The following is a 16,212-nucleotide window of genomic DNA, read 5'->3' as shown; positions in this document are numbered from 1 at the left end:
GTCAGTTGTCAGTCATAAGTCTATAGGTTTCATGCTACAGTAAAGTTCCTGAATTCAGGGTTGTTTATTCCCAGGTATCAGCTAATTAAGCAGTTGCTGTCAGCCTCAGCCGGTCATGGGTAAATTGTGCTGTCTGCAGATCAAAGGAAAGCAGGGTACATGTGTGTTCATGTCTGTGCACACACCCATCACACAGGGCTGGCCCACCCATGAAGCTGATGGAGGCAGCTGCCTTGGGCAGCAGATTGGCAGGGTTGCCTCCCTCTCTCCACCTACTCACTTTCACTGCCCCTCCTACTCTTAGGGCCCAAGCTGATCTAACTTTCCGGTATTGATGCAGCCATTCTAATGGGACATGTGCTGCATCCTGCAGTGGAGAGGCAGTCACAGAGACTATTTGATCGCTTGGTTTGGGGCTGCATTGTGGCTACATCAGTGCTGGAAAGTTGGATAGGATTGGGCCTCTATCCCCTCGCCCCAACCGGATTGGAAGACGAATATGGAGCAGAAGAGGGAGGATAATCATGGGCTAGACCACCTGTTCATCTCTTCCTGTTCCAATCCAGGAAGGAACAGAAAAAGGCACCTCACCAGGAAGGGGAGAAGCATTTGGCATGCTGCCTCAGCACCAGAGGGTTTTGGGTTGGCCCTGGCAAGAGCTCTGTCTTAGATTGAGGTGCAGTTCTCACATGCAACAAATTAAAATACTGAAGTGGTGGTCCTGGGCACATTTACTTGGAGGGTTAATCCTTTCAATTCAGTGGGAACGTACAATTGGATTAGTCTATAGTACTTTTGAATTTGGTGCATTGAGTGAACCAGCCTGCATTTTGCCAGCTGCATAGATACATTTGACAGGTTTGCTGTTGCTAGTTCAATACACAGTAGCAAACTGGTTTTAAACTATCAGTCTATAGACTGAATGGCTGTTGGGCACACTGAAATCTCATTAATGTCTGGCTGGCAACAAGCTCCAGTCAGATGCCAGAGGATGCTCGTGGCTTGATTGTCTTCATTTCACTGTAATTTAAAACGCTTAACAAATGTATTGATGTTTCTGCATGGCTGGCTCCACCATCACTGCTCAATGTATAGTTAGAACATGGGGAAAAGCTTGTGACTTGTGATGAGATAAAGCAATGGATCACCATCACACACCATGGGCTGAATAGTGACAGTTGTGAGAACTGCTTAGAGAAATGACTGTAAAAGGTTTTTCATTAGGTGGAAGAATTATGTGTGAAGGGTGTTATTTATTTATTTATTTATTTATTTTGGTAATGAGAAACACTGGTGTCCAAAATATACAAAATCTTCCTGAATCATTACTGGCCAAGGGTTTGTACGTTCTTTTATTTATGTAATGCACCATATACATTGATAACTCTACAAATAAGCAGTGTATCTCTCTCTCTCTCTCTCTCTCTCTCTCTCTCACTCTCACTCTCACTCTCACTCTCACTCTGTGTGTGTGTGTGTGTGTGTGTGAGAGAGAGAGAGAGAGAGAGAGAACGCAATCCTTTGCATGCATTTTGTTTTGCTCTTTTACAGTGCAATCCAAGGGACATTTTTTATAAAAAAGATCAAAAAACAAACCATAAATCCAAAAACTGAACACACCTATGCACGTTTATTCAGAGGTCAGTTCCACTGTCTTCCCTGCAGTTCGCTTACTTCTGAGTTAGGTTCTGAGTTCAGGACTGTCTCATAAGAACATAAGAAGAGCCCTGCTGGATCAGGCCAAAGGCCTGTCTAGTCCAGCTTCCTGTATATCACAGTGGCCCACCAAATGCCTCAGGGAGCACACAAGAGACTTACATCCTGGGGTCCTCCCTTGCACCTGGCATTCTGACACCCTACTTTTAAAACCAGGAGGTTGCACATGCCTATCATGGCTTGTAACCTGTGATGGACTTTTCCTCCTGTCCAATACTCTTTTTAAGGTATCCAGGCCACATGTATTGCCACATCCTGTGGCAAGGAGTTCCACAGACTAACAACACACTGGGTAGAAAAACATTCTCTTTTGTCTGTTCCAACTCTCCTGACACTCAGAGCCCAATCTTGGGCTCGGCGTCCTCGGCACTGTCACAAACAACGTGCCATAAGGCACATCTGCGGGTCCTACCACTGGGCAAGCACCGGTGGTAGCCCAGCAGGGCTAACCCTAGGCGGGTGCCCTACAGGGATATGGGGGGAGATGGGGAAGAGGTGTTCCAGGGAGGGAGGAGGCGTGCTGGGGAGAGGGAGCAGGGAGGGAGGGAGGTGGGACCAGTGGAGCTATACTGCACTGGATCCAAAGCCTCCATGTTGGGCTCACCGCCTTTTGGTTGGCAGTGAATTGAGCAGCCCCATTGTGGGGCTACTGCGCTTACCCAGGGGAAGGGGACGAAAGCACCTTCTCCCAAGGTGCCACCTGCAGCTGCCCGAGACGTGCAGGATGTAGCGGCAGCCATTTTTGGCGCCTCTGCAACTTCACACCCCGGGCAGCTCAGGATTGGGCTGCCCGTGGCTGTCCCCTGGTTCTGGTGTTGTGTGAGAGGGAGAAGAGCATCCCTCCGTCCCGTCCCCCTATCCGTTCCCTGCATTCTGTAAACATCTCAGTCATGCCTCCCCTCAGGAGCCTCTTTTTAGACAGGGTCTCTAGACCACCACACCACTGCTTTTAGAGACTGCAGCCTCTGCCTTTGACAGAAGGCTCTGCTACTGCTGCTGGTTAGGATCCAGCCAGCAAATGGTTTTGCAGCACAAATCCTATGCATGGCTAACCCCACTGTGTCCAATGGGGCTTCCTCCCAGGAAAGTGTGTATAGGACTTCAGCATCAATCAATCAATCAATCAATCAATCAATCAATCAATCAATCAATCAATCAATAATTCTGTCTAGGATTGTGTTTGCAGCCTTTATTAATTAATTAAATGTTAAACTGAATAATCCACAATTAATTAATTGTGTATAGGATTGCAGCCATTATTAATTAATTAAATTTTAACTAATCAATCAATAATTAATTGTGGATAGAATTGTGTATAACGGATTGCAGCCTTTATTAATTACCTTTTAAATTAATTAGTTAATTAAGCAATAATCAATTAACTGTGCATAGGATTGTGTATATAGGATTGCAGCCTTTATGAATTATGTTTTAATTAATTAATTAATTGTTGGTAGAATTATGTATATAGGATTGCAACCTTTATGAATTAAATTTTAATTAACTAATCAATAATTAATTGGTTGTGTATATAGGATTGCAGCCTTTATTAATTAATCAAGTCTTAATTAATTATTAAACATCATCAAATTAATTATTATTTATTTAATTTCCACACAATTAATTAATTAATTAATTGTGTATAGGAGTGCAGCCTAAATCAATTAATTGCTGGATTAATTAACTAATCAATTGATTCCTTAATTGACCAGGCCCCGCCCCACTCCCTGGGGAGAGCTGGGGAGCCTGGTGCTGGTCCCGCCCACAAGCCGAAGGATGCAGCGCAAGAAGAGAGCCGGGGGTGCGCTGCTCGCCCTTCCCCACGCTGCGTCACGTGACTCTCCCCGGCCGGCGCGCACAGTGGGCGTGGCCTCGGCGCCTGCTCTCTCTCCCTTCCTCCCTCCCCCCCCGCCCGCATTCCGATAGATTCCTCCCAGCTCGCCCGCTCGCGAGAAACGGCGCCAAGTCTCGCGAGACAGAGGCGCTGCGGTAGGAGCTTCGGGGCTGGTTCTGGGCGCGCGAGGGGAGGAAGGCGACGGAAGGACGGAGACCGAGCCGGTCTCACCTCGCCCGGCGCCCCCTCCCTGCGCGACACCTCCGCGGCCCTGCGGCTCCCGCCCCGCCTCCTTCCCCCCTCAGCCGGCTCGACTGCAAGGCGATGCCGGGCTCCGGGCCGGTCCCCGCGCTCCTTTCCCTGCTCCTGGCCACGGCGGGGAGCCTCTTTCCGACGCCGGCCGGCGCGCAGAACGGTGAGGGGGGGCGAGTGGCGGGGGGGCAGGGCAGGGAGCCCAGCCAGCCAGCCTGAGGGGGGCTGATGTGGGGGGGCTGCAGTGCGTGGGAGGGGCCTCACTAGGGGGGACGGGCGTAGAGCTGAGGGGGAGGGGTCTGTGCTTGGTTCTTGGGCAGTGGGGCGCAGTGGTTAGAGTGCTGGCCCAAGAGAGCCTGGGTTCAATTGCCTGCCTCAGCCACTGGCCTGGTGACCTTGGGCACCACTGGTCTACCTTACAGGGATGGTCAGGAGGCCCTATAGAAACAGCTGAGGGGGGAGGGGTCTGTGTTTGGGTCTTGGTGCAATGGTTAGAGTGCTGGCCTAAAAGACCCTACCTTCAATTGGTTTTTTCAGCCACTGGCTTGCTGCCCTTGGGCTCCTTCCCTTGGGCACCACTGGTCTACCTTACAGGGGTAGTCAGAAGGCCCTATAGAAACAGCTGAGGGGGGAGGGGTCTGTGTTTGGGTCCTGGTGCAGTGGTTAGAGCGCTTGTCTAAAAGACCCTACCTTCAATTGGCTTCTTCAGCCACTGGCTTGGTGACCTTGGCCACCGTTGGTCTACCTTACAAGGGTGGTCAGGTGCCCATATGCAAGCATGTGGAGCTGAGGGGAAGGGATGGGGTCTTTTTTTGTGTCCAGGAATGAGGGGCAATGGGGTGGAGTGGTTAGAGTGCTGGCCTAAGAGATCTGGGTTCAACTGCCTGCTTAAGCCACTGGTTTTGGTGACCTTGGGCTCCTTCCCTTGGGCATCATTGGTCTACCTTACAAGGGTGGTCTGAAGGCCATAAGCCTGTACAAGCATATGGAAATGCCATGTGTAGTCTAAAGAGTCAAGGACCAGTGGGTGGTGGTGGTGGTGGGCTCTTTGGCTATAGGGAGCTCAGATTCCTGCTCTGCTTGCAGGGCTGTCTGGGATGACCTTGGTCTTCACACACACTCTCTTGTTCTTTCAGCCTAACCTACTTTGCAGGGTGGTTGTGATGGTCAGAGGAGATAAAACTGCATGCAGGAAATGGTCAGAGGGGATGAAACTGCATTCTCAGGGCAGGACTGGATAAAAAATTAGGTCAGAAGGCTATATACGAGCATGTGGAAATGCACTGTGCAGTCTAAAGTGGTGAGGGACTAGTGTGGTGGTAGTGGTGGGGGGGGGCTCCTTGGCCATACAGAGCTTAGATCCCCACTTTGCACACAGACAGTCTTTTCTTTTAGCCTAGCCTACTTTGTGATGGCCAGAGGAGACAAAACTACATGCAATGGTGCTCAGGGCAGGATAGGATAAAAAAAGACAGAGAGACCAACCCATGATGCAGTGTTTGGGAAAAGCAAGGAGAGGGTGGATTCTATAAGACTGGGGAAAAGCCCTGAAGGTGGCTGGGAAGGAGATTGCTGAGTGGTCCTGCTGACAGTTTGAAGAAACTGCAGTTCCCCAATGAACTGATTATAGAATAGATTACCAGTAAGGCAGGCAGGGTTGGTGGATGTGGGTGTATTTTCTATGCAGAAGTCAGTGGTTGTGTCTTTCAGTAGGGCTTTGGTGTGTTAATGAGTCTGCCCTTATTCACTCCCCTACAGCCTTTTGTTTTTCCTCCCCCAAGCTTTTCCTTGTCTTAATACATCCAAGTAGCTTAAGCATAAAGCTGGGAAGACATGGCAGTGAGAATGCTTGGGCAGGTCCATGTTGTGAAGCAGTAGCGGCCTGCAGCTGTGAGCTTTAGCTGCAGCTGTTTCCTGAGTTGCTTCTTTCCCATGGAGCCTCTGAGGGTGTGCTTGTGCTGCTCTAAACAGTGGTGATCTGAGGTGTTCTTGGTAAGATAGAACATCTCTGTCCGCCTACTACCTCTGCGTCTGTGGAGTTGCTTTAAATGATTTATAATGCAATACAGTTTTAGTTTCTTAGCAACTAAAGGGAGTCCTTCAGATAGATCTGTGATGGAAAACCTGACTGTTCTTTCTTAGTGTTGTAAGAAATCTAGCTGGGATTCTCCCTTTCAGCATGAGTTGGCACCCAAGTGTGTGACTGTCTTTAGCTGAGTCAGGGGACTGGCTTGAATAAAGGCAAACCCAGTGCTAGTGAATCTCCCCTCAACCATGAAGCTTCCTGGGTGACCTTGGGCCAGTCACTTTCTCTCGGCCTCACCTACCTCACAGGGTTGCTGTGAGGCCAAAGGACGGGAGCAGCTGTGTACACCGCTCTGAGCTCTGCAGGGCGGTATAAAAACAAAATACAATAAATAATAAATTATTGGAACGCAGTAACCTAAATATCGTTGCATTTTAGTACACCAGTATTGGAACAGAAATTCAGTTTTCCTGACTTCCTTTGCAGGATCAGAAAATATATATTGAAAAAGATAGTGGTCCCTAATGTCACAGGGTTCATTGGTAGGTTTCTCAAGCAGATGTCCTATTGACACTTATTGCCCTATGTGCATAAGATTTCCTTACTGTCTGTCTTTGTCCAGTTTTGGATTTTTTTTCCTTTGGTTTTTGCAGTTGGTCTTAGCATAGAATAGGGCATCACACTTGAGCCTTACTTAAACCTTCTTGGCTAGAAGAAATAGAAAGTAAGAATGAAGCTGGTCTTCAGTATAGGATTGCAAGTATAAAATGGGGAATACCCTGCCAGTTCTGAACCAGGCTACAGAAATGTTCTTTTGCCATTTAAGGCGAAGGACAGTTGTAGGGTTGGAGGCTGAGCTGTGGAAACGCACATAGATGTGGCCTAGAAATTCATTGGGAAATGGTTCCTTATGTAACTTTTGAGAATGTCAGCAATTGTGCAATTTGGATATGTTCTAGTTCTCTCAGAGTTGTTGCTGAAAGGAAGATCTGAACATTTTCATTACTAGGTGTCTGAAGTGTTCGTCTTTTATTCTGCCTCTTGTTTGGGTGAAAAGATGTGAACAGTCTCTTCATATCTGAATTAAATGATTCATATGTCCATAGGGTTTGTATATAGCAATTGTGATGGCATCTGAGGTTTTAGGATTAAATAGTCTGGACTTCTGCAAACATTCACTTTGTTATGGTGAGCTGATGCCAGCCTGCAGGAGAAACAGCAGTACATTAGGTGGTATTGGTCTGAAGAAGACCGGTCCCTGCAATCAACTAGCATTGACTTGATTTACTGGCATGGAAAACCTATTATTAGCATGTTGATAAAGTAGAAGATTTAAATTGCCTCTTGCAGTTATCCTAGTGAAGAGGAGGTGTATTTTTTTAATGTACGCTGTTCTAGGAATGGCTGTTCTGAGATTTTTTGCAAGAGTAGTCAGTTAAAAAAATTTAGGCTGGGATCTCTAGTACACTCTTGTCTTAATATAACATTACTTGCAGTTATCACTAGTACCCTGCAAGAGACTTTTTAACAGATGAGGATTTATAGAAACTGAATGTGAGATCCTACCTTTAAGGCATTGTGGCTAATGAAAGAATAGCATCACTGTAGGAAACTGCATGAAGAAACTTGCCCTCCGTAAAACTTGATCATAGCCCTTTGCTCCAAAGTAGAATTGAAAACACAGGCCTACAAAATTGAGGATCAGAAAAGTTTTTTCCAAATTTTATGGTGGTTTGAGATGAATTTGGGGTGCCGATTCAAAAAACCACATCCGTTTTGCCCTATCATGTCTAGTTTTGGAGATATAGTATAGCCTCATTAGTGAATGGTTCAAGCAGCTTCCTCATGAGGAAGCCATAGTTTAGGCTTCCTCATGAGGAATCTGCTTGAACCATTCACTAAAGAGGCTATGTTGTGTCTCCAAAACTAGACGTGATGGGGCAAAATGGATGCCATTTTTTGAATCAGCACCCCAAATATACCCAGGATTTGGTGTAATGTTTAAGGAAGCAAAATGTGTGTTGGCCTGTGAAATCAGTAAAACTTTTTCTAGAAGGGAAATAGTGTAATATTGAAGGAAATACAATAAATATTTGCATGAATCCTTCAGCATGTGTACATAGTAGGGATGACAAACTCAAATGAGTTGGAGAACTACGCATTCCACCATTCACTTTTTTCCACCAAATTACATGATAGAACTGGGGGTCAGCTGTAGGAGAGGCAGTTAACTTTAGAGTGCTCCTCTCCTTCCAGTCCTGGTGCCAGTCTTGCACGTCTTGCTTGACCACAATCTTTTTCCTAGGCCTGAATACTGTTCCTTGCAACCTTCCCACTGTAGAATTCTCCTCATAAGTCACTGCTTGAACTCCTTAGGTCAGTGGTTCTCACACATTTAGCACTGGGACCCACTTTTTAGAATGAGAATCTGTCAGGACCCACTGGAAGTGACATCACCAAGCAGGAATCCGCCTCGCTGTGCAATTCCCACCTAGTGGGTCCCAACCCACAGTTTGAGAAACACAGCCTTAGGTTCTATCACATGCCAAAATAGCTGTGCACTGACCAAGGGCTACTACTTCTTATTCCAGACCTCTTTCCCTTGTTTGCAAATATTGGAAAACTGGAAATCTCACTCCATGCTTCTTAACAACCTGACCCCTAATTTAAATGGAGTAGTAGTGAGGCTGATTTTGAGGCATGCGGTAGCAGCAGATCCTGAGTCACCCCCCTTGTCATGCTAAGGGCTTCTGCTTTGTGTTCCTGAGTATGATTCATTTATTTGCAAGAAGTATGGTAGAGGGCCCCAAAGGACTCCAAATGATCCTATGATAAACTTTTCATGGGCTTGGGTATAAATCTTTTAAATAAATGGCCCACCCCTCTGCCTTGCATTGGATAGCCCTGAAACTTGGGAATCATTACATGATAGACTAGTTTCTGATAACATAAACATAATTTAGGGCAGGGAGGGAAAGAGCACCACTGCATTGTAAATTAATTAAACGGTATTTTACAAGATGACTCTAAAATCTTTTTAGGTGCTTGTAGTTTTATCTTTAGTCTGATACTATTATCATTGGCCCTCTAGGTTGAGTACATTTCAACAGAAGATGTCTGTGTATTTAGAAAGTACCTCATGTCACTTGCAGTTATAAAAATGGGCTTTACAAAGTCCTTTGTAGCCAGAGAACAATCTTAAGGAGTTCAACCTGCAATTACAGTACTGGCTCCATGCATTTTAATAGAACTCTAGACTTAAAGAAAAGGCATTTTTGGTCCTTTCTGTTTTTAAGGCTTAATGGAAATGAAGTAGCCCTGTGAAGAGCTACTATGAAGTAGCCAGCATTCTTGTTTACTGATAAGAGAATGTAGAGGCTGAATTGTCTGTAGGAGATCTTGGGCAGGTTTGGGTCCAAATTCAGGCCCTTGACTGTCAGGACCACACTGACAGGACCCCACTGATTCTTAGTTTGTCAAGCATCAGTATGAACAAATAGTACAGGCTCTATTTGCTTTCCAACTGCTAGTAGAGTTACTGATGATTCTAGTACTAATTTTTGGGTCTGTTCGCCCATCGTATGTGGAAACAAGCTCTTGTGTAGTTATCTTGGCAATGGTTACTTGTGGGAAAGAGGGAGAAGTCACCAGGAGGAGAGAGTGGCTTTGTTCCTAGACAAGATGAGCATAGACTGGCATTGTGCCATATTGGTGCTTTCCAGTCACTCTGTCTTGCACTAAGAAGTCCACCAACCAGATCCCCATGTCTTACAATCTGCCCTCATGATGACTTGCCAGGAGCTGTTGCCAGGGGACAGTGCAGAAGGTAGTCTTTTCCTGTGTAATCCTGGTCATGTCTACTCAGAAGTAAGCCTTGCTCAATTCATTAGGACTTGTTCTGACTTAAAAGTGTGTTCAGTAGACATTGAACACAGTGGGACTAGCTTTTTAAATATGTATTTGCACTGTAAGTGACATGCGGTGGCTGGTAGACTTTCATCTGAGCCGATGAACTGTGGCCTGTGAGTTAGCCCAGCATGACTACTACTGAGCAGAGCTGGTCAGGACTGTAGCCTTTCAAAGATATGTTCAGCGATGACATAATTGCTGAACAACCAGGGAAAAGCAGAGAAGGACACAGACTGAAGGAAGCAACAGTGGACTAGAGCAGGGGTGTCCAAAGTTTTTGGCAGGAGGGACACATCTTCTCTCTGACACAGTGTTGGGGGCCGGAGGGAAAGAATTAATTTACATTTAAAACTTGAATATATTTACATAAGTTTACATAAATGAATATATTAAAGATGAACTTATATGAATGAATGAAGGTCTTGCAATAGCTCAAGGCCTATAAAAGGCCTTGCACAAAGCAAGGCTGGCCTTTCCTTTGCTGCCAGTACTGCATCACAGACATGAAACAGCAAGCAGTAGAAGGAGCCCTCATCCCACAGCTAATGTGAGAGGTCAAACAGTCACCCTCACTCTGAGAGCAGTTGCATCGGGCCAGTGTGGGCTCCAACAAAGCTCCAGAGGGCCAGAGGCTCATTGGAGACTGGGGGCTCCCTGCGGGCTGCATTGAGAGGCCTTGAGGGCCACAAGTGGCCCCAGGGCCGGGGTTTGGGCACCCCTGGACTAGAGCAGAGGCAACTGGGTAAGCTAGGTGAAGGGGGAAACAATGGAAAGGGAGACTGTTGGAGATGGGATCCAACAGGAAGAGAGGATCAAACAAGAAGAGCTGCAGAAGTGGAGTTACTTGGGCACCACAGAAGACAATGAGATAAGGAGAGGAGGGAGAGAGCAAGCGTGTGAGTGAGTGAGCCTAGGGCCAAGCAGTGGATTGCAGCAGACTGAGGGAAAGGGGCATCCAACCTGTACAGGGCCATGATACTGGCCAGGCCAGGAAGCTTGGCAATCTGAGACAAGAGCAGGGGAGAACCTCAGTGTGAACAACCCAGGAACAGAGGAGCAAAAAGGAAAACTGAGAGAGGGAAAACCAGTAGATCTTGGGACTTTTCCGGTGTGCCAGAAGCCCTCCCAATAAGTTACAAGCAACCAAACTATGAGTGTGCAAACATAGGTCCAAATACTGTCCCCTGAACCATTCAATATAGACCTACTCCCAGGGGTAGAAGTGGAAGGGAGCGTAAGGCTACATCCTGTTATCTTAGCATGAGTGCTTTGTTGCTTCTGCACTGTTCTCAGACTGCTTATGACCAATTGTCTGTTCAGTGCTTGGTTAGCATCTAGATTGCCTGCTTTATGGGACAGGAGGTGTTTTTTAGATACCTTCCTCAGTTACTGGTAGAGAGGTCTGTCCCATGTGCTTTGCCAACCTTTGTATGCTTTCACATGCTAACATAATATCAGCTAGCTGAGATGTTGATACTCTCCCCTTCCCACAGCTGCATGTTGTATACAGTTGCATGCATTAATCATATATAGTGACCATTCTTAGATGTTGACTTTTTTCTATTGCCTGCAATGAACACCAATTGGGAGACTTCAGTGTTCATACTTCTGCCTGTGCCTCTTGGATTTCAGTGAGCTTAATACCAGTGGCTAATGGTATCATTTTCTGGTGGAAAAATAAATGATTAACTCCTTTGAAAAATAATCTTTCACACGGGTCATTTAACTAGTAGTATTTTTACCTACAGAGATTGTAGTGATGATTGTCTAATCCCCAAAAATAATTTGGTCTAATTGTATTTCCTTAGAATTTTATGGTCACTGGCACATCATGAAAGGTTTTTGAAATGGAGACTTTCAACATTGAAATGTGGTTTGAAAAAAATATGTATAATTTGAATAATTGCTTTTTAAATAATTAAAAGATCCTCCATGCTGATGAAGACCTAGTTAATTTTAATGTTAACTTCTTGTGCTTCTCGGCACCTTTAAGTAAAGGCATCTTTTTAAGTAATCTTTTTAAGTGAAAGATTTATTGGCATCTTTTTAAGTAAAAGTCCAGAATGCAGTTGGCAAGCTTTGTGCTGAGGCCAAGAGGTCAGAACACATCACTCCAATAGTTCACCAACATCACTGATATTTCCAAAATCTTTCTCCTGTCCTGCCACTGTCAATTGATGTTTTAGATCTCCTCTGTGTTCCCCTGCCATAAGCGGCATTAGACGTGGGCATGAGAGAAGACTTTCTTCATGATCATACCCAGCTATGGAATACTCTCTCCAAGGAAGTGTGCTAGTCTCTAGTGAATGATCCTTTTCAGGAGGCCATGAAAATTGTCCTATTCCAGCATGCGTTTGCTAACTGCTTTACAGCCCAATTCTGAGTTGCCTGGGGTGCCCAACTTTGGCAGCACCAAGAACAGTTGCTGCCGGACTTTCGTCCCCTTCTCCCGGGTAAGGGAAGCAGCCCCGCAGTGGGGCTACTCACTTTACTGCCGACCAAAAGGTCAGCAGTAAAGTAAAGCAGTTCGTGTAGGGCGCCGAGCCCTGCATGATTGGACAGGATCTGGTGGAGCTGAGCTTCACTGGACCCACCTCCTGCCTTCCCGCTGTCTCCTCCTGGCAACCTTCCCGCCCGCCCTCTCTCTGCCCTCCCCACGCTTCCCCCCTCCCCGGAACACTTCCTCCCTGCCTCACTTATGCTTACCAGTGAAGAGATATTGGGCTCTCCAATATCTTGAAATATGATCAAGATTTGCATATTTTCTCTTCTGTCATTTGCAGTTAATGAGTTTCTAAGTGAGAAAATGTGCTTATTTTTGGTTATGACCTGTTTAATGACATCACTTCCTGTCTAATGACATCACTTCCAGCCCTTAGCAAGCATCATGAATACTATTCGGCCCTTGGTATGAAACCGGTTTGATACCCCTGGTCTAAAACATCACTTCTGATTTTTCTCTGAAAACTGGAAGTGACTTTCAGAGGTCTCTGGAAGGCCTTAGAAGGTGTTCTGAGGGCCGTGGAGTCTAGGCCTCAGAACCCCCTCTGGGAGTGACAGGAGCCCAACCCACATATTTCATTATCCATGAGTTTCAGCATCTGCGTTGGTTCCAGGAGCAGAACCCCCGTGGATAACCCCAGGACACCTGTATCTCTATTTCTGCTTTTTACTCCTGTTGCTCATGCTCCCAATCACTCTCTCTTCCCTGTTTATAGCAGGGAAATCAGAGAGAAGTTAAGTAAGATGGCTCAAACTGGGTTTCCTGCTTCTGAAGTACAGAGCTGGACTCATGATTCTTCTCCTGGTAGAGAAGCAAAAGGTAGAGATGGGGAAGGTTGTTGGCAGTGTTGCTTGTACCTACAATGGAGCAAGTAGTCACTGTTTCTCTCCATCCCCTTCTTGACTGATGCATCCTTCGTTGGTTTCTCAGTGATTCGCTAGTGCAGCAATTTTCAACCTTTTCATCTTGTGGCACACTGACAATGTGCTAAAATTATCAAGTTTTTTAAGGCATACACTTTATCATTTAAAAAAATGAGTATTAAGATACAGAAATAAAGAACAGAATGCATTACTGCAAACCTGCACGGAATAATACACCCAATCCAAATAGCTGACTGAAGAATGACACTGGTCGTGCCTTCCCTAAAACTCCCCACTGGCCCTACTAATAAATGACACTTCCCCAAACTCCCATGGCGCACCTGCAGACCATTAATGGCACCCCAATGTGTTGTGTCACGGTGGTTGAAAATTGCTGCCCTAATGGACTGGCAGTATGTCCCCTTGCATTTTATTTTCCTACTTAGTACCCTAATTGGGTTTTCAAAATGGTGTCAAGCGTACATCACTAATACAATGGAAGCCCAAGTTTCTAAGCAAGGGAAAGGGTTTTCAGCTGGGAGGAAGTGGATGGTCTACCCCCCTCTTCCAACTCCAATGAAACCTCCCTGGTCTGTCCATTTTATATGGACTTGTACAACTGAATTAGAAAATAAGACCTAAATTTGTGTATAGAAAAGACAACTCAGTGGAATACGGCTTGTCTATAAATATCTTCTAGGTAACTGCACAATTAAGGAAGGGAATTACTTGGTCTCAGAAGTTGGTAGCAGTGGAAAACGATTGCAGCGATTGCAACGATTGGAGACTAAGCAAAGAAGACTTTAAACTGAGCATCTATGAAGCCATTAACACAAGATGAGGTAGAACTGAAGCTGTTAAGAATTTTAAGTATAGTTGCTGAAGAGCAGGCAAGAACAAAAAGCATTCTAGAATAAGAGATAGGCTGTTTTAGGTGTCTAACATGGGGTACATCTTCCAAAAATAGTGGGAGCACAAAGTTGCCCTGTTGCTGCTGGTCCTATTCTCTGTTGCTGCTCCTTGTGCACTGGTTCTTCTAGTGTACCCTTCATTGAACTTGTCAGTTTAGGTTGAAAATCTTATTTTGTAGTAATTAGATCACTGTCTTGAGTGATCAGAAAAGTCTAAAGAATATATTCTGCAAATTGTGGTGGTATTCAGTGCTTTTCATCAGAAGTTCGCAATTTACATAGCAAAAGAAAAGGTGGGTCCCCACCCCAAAGGGGTTGTCAACTTAAAAACAAACATATGGAGAGATGTTGCTAACGGCCACTGGAGATGCCATGCTATGTTCAACATGGCAGTTGTTGTTCCCTCACAAAATGTGAGAGCCATCACTGTAAAAGATGCTTCGTAATCCAGTTAGTGGGGATTGGTGTTAAGCATCAAAAACCTGTGAGATATTTTATTCTACTCCCCTGTGAAACGCAGACTTTATCTATTTCTGACGAATGCTGGGCCTCCATCATTTAGCACTAACTGTGCTACCATGCAGTGTTGCCAGGGTTTGCCATTGTTGTCCTGTTTGCAAAGTTGACAACTTTTAGCCCAAGTTCAAGCTTCATTCTATTCAGACTAAGAATTTCAGTAACACGTATCACATAGTATTTTCCTTGTAATTTCATTTATTTTTAACTAGGTTTCCCAGCCTATGGTCCGCGGACCACTGGTGGTCCACAGCGCCCCTCCAGGTGGTCCGCCACGTCTCTGGTGAAAAAAGAAAAAAAGATGCCCTTCCAGGCAGAAAAAAACCTCTGCAGTGCCAGCAGCCAATCAGAGCATAGCCTTTCTCTGTCTCCTGCCTCCCCCCTCCATCTCCCTTCCCTCCTTGTCTGTGAGTACCCAGACAAGCAAAAAAGTGAAGCGCAGGTGCCTTGTAAGGAGCGCGCGCGTTTGTGCAGCTTCGTGGCTCAGCTACATGCAGAGGAGAGGTGCCCTGCCACCCACTGCCTCCATTCCTTGACCCTGTGCCTTTAGGTGAGCCATGGCAGCCTGGTTTCTCAGGAGTCAGATCAGGACTCCAGCCAGCCTGGGACCTGAGGGACCGCCTCCTTCCCTACAATCCGGCCTGTGCTCTTAGATCTTCTGGGGGGGGGCCCTTTTGACTATGCCGCCACTAAGAGATGTGAGAGGGGTGGCGGCCAGGAAGAGGGCCTTCTCGGTGGTGGCCCCCAAACTATGGAATACCCTCTCCTTAGAACTGAGAACTGCTCCCTCATTGCTAACGTTTCGGCGTGGACTGAAGACCTTTTTATTTCAAAAAGCTTTTAATTGTTGACATGCTGGCTGGCGTTCTTGCTTTTTATATGAATCCACAGGGTTTGTTTTGTTTTTTAGCTTTTTAATCATTGTAAATTGTTTTTAACTGTTTTTCATGTTGTATTTTTAAATTGTTTGTTAGCCGCCTTGTGTGCCCGTTGGGTAAAAAGGCGGGGTACAAATTAATAAAATAATAATAATAATAATAATTAATAATAGAATGGGGCTGTTAGTCAGGCTGTGGCTGTGATGGACTTCTCCAGAAATTTCTCCAAAACCCTTTTAAAGGCATCTAGTCTAGACACCATCATCACATCTTGGGGCAAGGAGTTTCACAGACTAATGGCAGAGTTGGCAGCTGTTGTTTTGTAGCTGCAGCCTACCTTTAGGCTTGCTCACAGCTCCAAGTAGTCCACAGCTAGAGCATGACAGCAATTAGAACAGGAAGTGAAGAGAGGCTTTTTTTCCCCCTAAAGACCTTGCAGTGCACACCAAAAGGACTTTTCTTCCTGAGACATGCAGCAGCTGTACTGAGATGTCGCTCTGAGCTGGTGCTTCTCCTTCAGGACCGACCTGCCTAAATTGTGTTGAACACTTTCCTAAGGACTCTGGACTCACAAGTGGGGGGAGCAGGGCCAGGGCTGTGCTACAAAAGGAACTGTGGAGGGATGTTTGCTTTTTGTTGACTCATTTAACTACCTTGCATGACTTGTCTATAATTCCATTGTGCTTACCCTCTCCCTTTCTGAGGCGTTTTTCCACACTTAAAAGAGGCAAGGGCTGTGCGTAATATGGTCTGTTGTGGGGGAAAAGTGACTGGATTGAATTGGGTGGGTATGAAAATCTCTGA

General features: G+C 45.7%; 1 protein-coding gene across 2 annotated transcripts in view; it reads left to right on the top strand.

Annotated features, from left to right (window-relative positions):
* Positions 1–3,671: 3,671 nt before the first annotated feature.
* The window catches only part of NPTN (neuroplastin), a 60,016-nt gene continuing 47,475 nt past the window's right edge, over positions 3,672–16,212 (top strand). For both annotated transcript variants that reach the window (XM_066634921.1, XM_066634920.1), the window contains exon 1: positions 3,672–3,965. In XM_066634921.1, the coding sequence (XP_066491018.1) occupies positions 3,875–3,965 (91 nt within the window). In that variant the 5' untranslated portion in view covers positions 3,672–3,874. The remainder of the gene's footprint in view (positions 3,966–16,212) is intronic.

This window comes from Tiliqua scincoides, chromosome 8 (assembly GCF_035046505.1).
Source record: "Tiliqua scincoides isolate rTilSci1 chromosome 8, rTilSci1.hap2, whole genome shotgun sequence".
Taxonomy (NCBI): domain Eukaryota; kingdom Metazoa; phylum Chordata; class Lepidosauria; order Squamata; family Scincidae; genus Tiliqua; species Tiliqua scincoides.
Note: the sequence above shows the minus strand (reverse complement) of the source record. Positions and strands in the feature narration are given on the sequence as shown.